This window comes from Phallusia mammillata, chromosome 2 (genome assembly GCF_965637545.1).
Source record: "Phallusia mammillata chromosome 2, kaPhaMamm4.hap1.1, whole genome shotgun sequence".
In the NCBI taxonomy this organism is placed as follows: Eukaryota; Metazoa; Chordata; class Ascidiacea; order Phlebobranchia; family Ascidiidae; genus Phallusia; species Phallusia mammillata.
In genome coordinates, this window is record NC_137253.1 from 15,832,704 (window position 1) to 15,840,476 (window position 7,773).

Sequence of the window (7,773 nt, forward strand, 5' to 3'; positions counted from 1 at the left end):
GTCAGATTTAAGCTGTAGGTCAGGGCTGACATTAAAAGCATTTTACATTGTATTGCGGCTTATACTAGCAATAACTGCAAAGTTTAAACCTGTGTTTTATCTGTCAAGCTTTGCTCAATCATTACAAAACTAGCAACCATGAAACGTCATTACGAAGCTAAACACAAAAACTTTCCCATTATTTCAGCATAATTTCAAACCCCTTGCAGCCCAGGTGGAGACTCGCAGTATCTCCACACAACAATACTCATTATTTGATAGCATACACTTCGTTGTGAGTGAATAAATTGGTTTTCTGATTTTTTGTGTTGCGGCTCTTTTAAAACTAAGTTTTGTTATTTGCAGATCGAGAATGAAGCAGGTCTGGCCACACCTGCTATATATTATTAGTTTTTGTTGGAAGAAAATGTGGGAGACCTTTCGTCCTGTATTTTCCCCTCGACAAATGCTTCTTGAAGCAAAATCACTGAAGTGAAACATTACTTCCTGTTGGCATTTTTAAGCATTGATACAAAGTTTGGTTGTTGAGAGCCTTTAGCTATGATTGTGTGATATTTGAAACCGCAAAGCATGGACTTAGTGAGAAGATGTGTTGGCAGCATCATCATATTGACATTATGTTATTATGTCGAATCACTTTCGAAGGTATGTTGGTTTATTTTAAATAAGTGACAAACAAACCACGAAAGCACGATCATGGTTTAAGCTTGAGAGGTCTCTTACAAATGCTTTGAAAGGAATACTCGGAACAGATAGTTAGGCCTGTTGATTAAATTTGCAATAGCTTCGGCAGTTTACAACGCCAATATTTTTACATTTTAACAATCCAGCTAAAATCAAAATGTATGTACAACAGCGCCTCGCTTTTGGGTCGTACACAACAGGAAATGACGTATAATGAAGACCACGAGTCCAAGCGTTTCTCAAATTACGTTGTGAAAAAGCTTTCTGCAACATAACGGGCTAAGATAATTTGCGTATTAGCTACCATAATTACACCGTGTAAGTAGGAAAAATAATTGTACAAGAAACAATGAACAGTTTTAAGCAATTGTTGCTGTCCGGAAAGCATTCGTCTGTATCTTAAATACCTGTAATTTGTGTTTAGTATGAACTGTTGATTGACGTTGCCCATCCCATTCAAATTACTCATTCCTTATCACCATCTGTTGCTTCAGGAGTGGCCATTTTTGAGTATGGTTGGATCAACTACTTTAAGTATGTGTTGACAAACAACTTTAGTAAAAAGTTGGCTTTATATTACTAAAAAAAATTATTAGGCAATTACACCAGGTCTGTCATAGACCTTTGCAACTGAGCAAACTTAACAATGTAACATAAAAGCTGAGCAGATGAAATGCTTGTTATTCGCGTAACTTTAATTTTATTTGTTCGAAGCGACACCAAATTTGTCAAGTTAGCCCAAGCATTGGGTCCAATGTATTATCGCATCGGTGGAACAAAAGAGGATGTCGTTCATTTCGAGACAGATACGGAAAATCTCGAAAATATCCCACATCGTGCTCACGCGAAAAAAATAGGTTAGCAATACCTTTTTATTTGCATATTGCTGTTTTGTCACACTACTTTACCAATTTAACCTAACTTGAAATGATTTAATTGTTATTTCATTGCCAACCTAAAATTTAAATGTTTAAACTTTTTTACCGTTAGGAGTCCTGATGGATAAATGCCCAACGCAGCCAAGGAACGAAGCAGTGTTTAACAGTCACAGTGAATGGGCCGAAACCCAAATGATAAATAATCGTGAAAACAAACGTCGATTGGGTGTAAGCAAAACATTTGATCCAATTACATTAACGCGTAAGTTGAGGAGAACACAAAAATACAAATGCAACTGACAAATTACCGCTTTATTTAAATATTTAAGAGACCGAAGTTAAAATTCAAACGTATGTCTAGCAGTATTCCGATTTCGATAAATGTTCTATGCTTTATAAGCTTATAACTAGGAACGCATATTTTCTACGAAACACGCTATACCTGAAGAATGTTTGCCTCAATCACATCTTTTAAATTTGCAAACTTACTGTAGCTAAGGAATGGGATCAACTAAACGAGTTTTGTGAATGTGTCGGATGGAAACTGATCTATGGATTAAGTATCCAATATCGCGAAGGACAAAACTGGAATTCTTCAAACGCCCAGAAGTTACTTGATTACACAGAAAACAGATACCATGTGAACTGGGAACTGGGCAACGGTAAGTCGGTTTGAGTCCTGTTGTAATAGGCTAGAGATAGTTTGTTTTTGTTTTAGTTGCCACAAGACTCGTTTTCGTTGCCTTAAGTACGTTTAAAAAGAACACTTCCCTTTGCAAGGGATAAGTAGTTCGTTTTGCCCTAAGCAATGATGGCGTTAAAACTTGATTAAATACCTTTAATCGTTCTCTGGTTCATCTCAATAAATTGTGAATTGTAGAGCCCAACTCGTACCGTCACAAGAACGAAACAGCACTGACACCTGAGCAGATTGCCAATGGTTTTAACAAATTGAAACAAATGCTCTCTACTTCTACCTGGTGGCAACCATCTGAAGTATTTGGTCCTGACCTTAATAGGGTTGGAACAAAAAGCGCTGGTCAATACTTAAAGTCGTAAGTTTTTCAAGTGCATGCATTTGTGTATCATTAAATTTATCACCAATGTATCGTTTTTTAATGTACATCGCATTTATACTTGCAGCACATTTTTATTGCTTGTTAAGTATGACGATCATAAAACATTTCGGACACATTTATGCTTCAAACTTGATATCCAGCTAAAAAGTGTCAAATCTTAAAATTTTTTAAAGAAGAACTAGTAGTTTTGTACTGACACTTCAAATCAACTGTTTTTCTGCAGGTTTCTAAAATATGGAGGCGAGTCGATTAACGCACTGACAGTTCATCAGTAAGCCATTTATTTTGTAGGCTGTATAAACATATAATAGTTTTATTTAAGTCTTTTGATTACAAATCTTTAATATTTAATAGTGCTGGACTTAAAAACTGCTATCATTGTTCATGCCTCCTGCAATAATTTTTACCGATATGCTAATGCAGATATTACTTGAACGGACATACAGCGACGGAGGGAGATTTTCTTTTACCTTCAACCTTAAACAAAATCATCAAACAGGTATGTCCTATAAGACTTCAAAAGAGTACCATGAAGGACAAAGTTTAAGGATAGTCACCAACTTCGCTAACTCGCATTTGGACCATTTCGACTCTTGAAAAAATATAACTTGTTTATCCCGGAAAATTTCATAACACCATACTTCACGACAGACCCATTTAGCTAATTTTCGATAGGTGGCCAAATAACACTTTACCCATTTAAAACGATATATCTCTAAAAATGCTCACGGTTAGGGCTATCAGGGTCGGGACAAGGTATTAGCATTCAAAATTCAATAAAACTAGCAACAGAACTTAGTTTCAAGTGTAAAATTTACAAAAACTTACATCCTAACCGTATCCCTCATCAGCTGCTAAATAAATATTTCAGTCACTTATCGAAAATTAGCTAAATTTGTGTCGTCCATAAGGTATGGTGGTAGTAGCTCTACCGTTTATCCCCAGTCTTTTGTCGGTTGAAATCTGTTCTTAATAACTTTTTGCTCTATTCTTTTGGAAAACGCAGATCAATCAAATCGTCAGAATAGTGGAATCACAACAACCACATTTGCCGATCTGGTTAGGTGAAACTGCATCTGCCTACGGTGGGGGAGCACCTGGACTTTCAAACTCCTATATTGATGGATTTACGTGAGTCTTAAGTCAAAAATGTTGTCGATTAAAAACTTAAAAAAACATTTCAAAATGATTGAAAAAACTCTTTAACATTGCAGTTGGCTCGACAAACTTGGTATGACTTCAAAACTAGGAGTTCATATGGTTGTTCGACAAACTCTGCTAAACGGCAATTACGCACTTCTGGATAAAAATTTTGACCCGACACCGGTAGAGAAGCGTATTATTTGATTTTATCATGTCTTGAGCCTGCTTTATGTTTTAGGATTATTGGCTGACATTATTGTACAAAACCTTGGTCGGAAACAGAGTTTTGAATGTAACGCTATCAAAATGTTCGTCAGCGTCATTTTGTAGAAACAGAAACAATGGCAAACTCAGGGTTTATGCGCACTGTACAAGTGCAAGGTATTTTGCTGTTTTATTATTTTTTTCCTGGACAGTGGCTCTTACATTAAACATGTTTTTATGTCATATGTTATAGATCGGGCTATCCAGCTGGCTCAGTCGTTGTTTATTTTCTAAATCTATCTACTAACCAACTTCGATTGGCAATGAGCCCATACCGAAGCCATTTGATGTCATCGGATTTGTATCTATTAGAACCTGTGTCCGGAAACCTAACCACAAGGTTAAATGTTTAATTTCTACATTATTGGTCGAAACTTTTATTTTGTTGCTGTAACCGATTTTTGCGTCAGCTCCACAACATTGCGTGGTTGGAGGACAAAAGGGGCTTTTTAACCATGTTTTTTTTTGCAGATACACACAGTTGAACGGTGTCAAACTGCAACTTGAAAGTGATCACTCAATTCCTCCTTTAACGCCGCGACAAATTCATCCGCGGGCATTGTGGAAAGGAATACAAATTCCGTCATTTACTTACGGATTTTTGGTGTTGAAACGCATAGGCGCAGATGCGTGCCTGCCACATTAGTTTTATTCTGTTATTATATTCGCATGCCATGTTTGTTTGAAATTATTATGTTTCAGCTTTTCAACTATTTGACTGCCAATTAATATAGCAGGTGCAATATCTTTCTTTCCAAAAATCGTGGCAAATAAACTATTGTATATTTTGTAATCATAATATTGTATGTTGTGAACTTGTTATAAGAATCAGTACGATAAGTCGAATAGGCAAACCAAGCAATCGCAATATCAGCATAGTTTTATATTAGGCCTACCATATTTTCATCACCAAAAAGGAAGACACATTCCCGACAAAGAATATTAACACTTACTTTTGTGCCCAAGAAAAGGAAGGCACAAGATATTGGACGAATTTCAATTGTTATAGTCCAATTTGGATGAAGTTTAACTTACAATAAATTGTGAATTTCAATTAACAATGGCCACAACTCGCACTCTTTGGCCGGTTTTAAAGAAACAATTGTTATTTAGGTATTTAGTAAATACAAAAAGGAGGACATTTGGGTATTTTTATTGTCCTTGGAGGACAACTTGCTTTTCGTTAAAAAGGAGGACATGTCCTCCAAAAAGAGGACTTGTGGTAGGCCTATTTTATATGCACTATAGTTTAAATGCGCAATGGCGAAACAGAGTTAAAAATGGGAAGCTACGCTATCTAGTGGTGGTGTGACACTTTGGCAAGTTCCAATGAAATTTGATACGCTCTAAAACAGCGTAATTATAATGTGTTTCTAACCTCTATCTTCGGTAAATTTATTATTACTTCACCCCCTTTTCAAAGAAATGCAATAAGACTAGGGTTGCCATACGTCAGGATTTCCCCTGACATGTCAGGGAATTTAGTGTTTAAATTTGTTAAAATGTACTTAAAAGTCTGGAATTACGAAAATATATATTTACATATATGCACAAGGTTACTGTTCCGTTTTGCAGTGTGTTTGTGCGCGCGTAACAATACCTGTTTGTTACTAGTTCTCTAAAGATACGCGGAAAATACAGAAATCCGCGTCTGAAGAAAACACAGCATCCAATGCTACGTTTGAACGTGAGAAGTTTCATTTGCTTTCAGTGTTGACGAAAATGGTTTGCCAAATGTACCTAATATGCAAGGAACTAACTAACAACAAAAAGGCAAATGTCGTGAGACAAAAATGTTTTTACAGTAGCATTTTATTTCAAATTTTAAAAGGTCTTTGTGACTCCCGGCGTTTTTTGACTACGCGAAATTGGTCCGAATGTTTCTTAGAATGGTAAAGGCTGGCGACCCCTAATATATGTGGTTAATTATTGTTTTAAGGATAGTGAGAGTAGTGAGCTTAGCCTAATATAATCAACTAACTAGAAGTCTACGCAGAAAGTTCATTGACAAGGATCAGAGTATCGCAAGTAACGTTTTCTCGTGTCGCCGTCCGTGTGACTTTCGAATATTCTAAATTTATTCCGTAATAAATATGTTTGGATCGCAAACAAGGTTAACGCAACGAAGATAAATTTGTCAGGGATTGTGTATCATCAAACATAGTAACCCTAAATAAGACATTTTATTTAAACATAAAATGCTTGAGAAAATGTGTGTAGGCTTCGTAACGTACAAAACGTTTATCCCAATAACGTATCACATCCCCTCGCCTTTGTTACGTTCATAGATCTACTGCAGTGGTTCTTAACTCTTCATAGATTGTGCCCCCCTTTTCAAAAACTCAAAACCTGTGGCCCTCTTTAAATAAACCTTGGTAACAGTGGCGTAGCCAGGGAGGGGCCAAAGGGGCCATGGCCCCTCCCAAAATTTTAAGTTGTTTATTGAGAAACTTTAATTTAGTGTAGTTTCGTCCTTCATTATTGTGATTTCGTCTCTCAACTATCAAAGGAATATATAATTTACCAAAAATGACTGTTGTCGCCAAGTGGTAAGCCGAAATCCATGTTTTTTTTCCATATTTATGCAGACATGGAATAAATCAGTAAATAAAGCGTTTGGCTGTCCCGTCAAACCACAGTTTGGCAAGACACGTGTTTGGTAAAAGCACGCCTTACGCCGAGCGTTAGCAAAAAGTGGTGTCGAACAACAAATTATTTGGCCCCTCCCAAAATATTTGGCTGCCTACGCCACTGCTTGGTAATGCTGCTAAAAAACGCAGATGCCAAACTTGCCAAACTTAAAGTTAAGAAGTAAGTTTCGAAATTTATCAGAATAATTTTATTTTTTTGAAACAGACGTCCGGTAGCCTAAATATATTTTAATGATTACACATCAGTTAGAGTAAGGTTACCATATCTGAGTGGACCAAATTCCGGACAATTTTAATGAATAGCCTAACTTTTCGAAATCAAACTGGCGCTATATTGCGCTTCATATAGCACCTATATCAAAAACAACACAGACAATAATAAACGTAAACCGCTTTCACATCCTTGTTCGCTGAAATAAGGGACAAACCAAGCAGTCGGTTTGAATATTAGCGTAATGAGCCATTTGTCCCCTTGCTCAAATAACCCAAGCAAGACAATTTCGTCCACTTTAAGAACTTGTAAGGCTATAGGTACTATAGACACCGAATTCCGGACATTGGAAGTGTATTTAAAAATTGTTTCCGGACCAATTTTACGCCCGAATTCCGGACATGTCCGGGAAATTTCGGACATCTGGAAACCCTAAGCTAGAGTTCTTTGTATGTGCGTTGTGGATATCAGGTTTTTCAAAATGACGTAAATATACAATACGTCATTAAGTATATTGTATTTAAATAACTCAGCTTAAGTAAATCAATTGAATAGGCCAGTGGTTCCCAACCTTTTTTTGTCGCGACCCAAATACTTCCCAAAATTTCGTTGTGTGGTTTCTCGCGACCCATAGACACACATTCTTACTATTTGGGTTGTATTTCTGTTTGCAAATCAGGAATGCTTTTCGAAAATTACTGCGCCAGTTTGAAAAATCAAACAATATTCGATTTTTTCGACCAACTTAGAGCTGGTTCAAAGCATTATGAGCCAGACAACGCTTAACAGTGATCTCACACAAACATTATGACGTCACAAACGGAATTAACCACTATCAAGGCAAATTGTCATGAAATTGTTAT

At 36.5% G+C, this 7,773-nt stretch overlaps 1 protein-coding gene across 1 annotated transcript; it reads left to right on the forward strand.

The window, feature by feature from the left end:
• Nucleotides 1-352: 352 nt before the first annotated feature.
• Nucleotides 353-4,847, forward strand: LOC145213832 (heparanase-like). Its single transcript, XM_080082240.1, has 13 exons — nucleotides 353-645; nucleotides 1,109-1,218; nucleotides 1,399-1,541; nucleotides 1,675-1,824; nucleotides 2,057-2,224; nucleotides 2,443-2,617; nucleotides 2,865-2,912; nucleotides 3,065-3,140; nucleotides 3,648-3,772; nucleotides 3,856-3,967; nucleotides 4,023-4,165; nucleotides 4,242-4,388; nucleotides 4,520-4,847. The coding sequence occupies exons 1-13, from the start codon at nucleotides 571-573 to the stop codon at nucleotides 4,692-4,694; spliced, it is 1,647 nt and encodes a 548-aa protein (XP_079938366.1). The 5' UTR covers nucleotides 353-570; the 3' UTR covers nucleotides 4,695-4,847.
• Nucleotides 4,848-7,773: the final 2,926 nt, after the last annotated feature.

Excerpts from the sequence above, each read along its gene's own strand:
- LOC145213832 (XM_080082240.1), top strand. The coding sequence starts at position 571 with ATGGACTTAGTGAGAAGATGTGTTGGCAGCATCATCATATTGACATTA. Across the intron at positions 2,913-3,064 it reads AACGCACTGACAGTTCATCA|ATATTACTTGAACGGACATA; the intron begins GTAAGCCATTTA and ends ATGCTAATGCAG. Across the intron at positions 4,166-4,241 it reads GCGCACTGTACAAGTGCAAG|ATCGGGCTATCCAGCTGGCT; the intron begins GTATTTTGCTGT and ends CATATGTTATAG.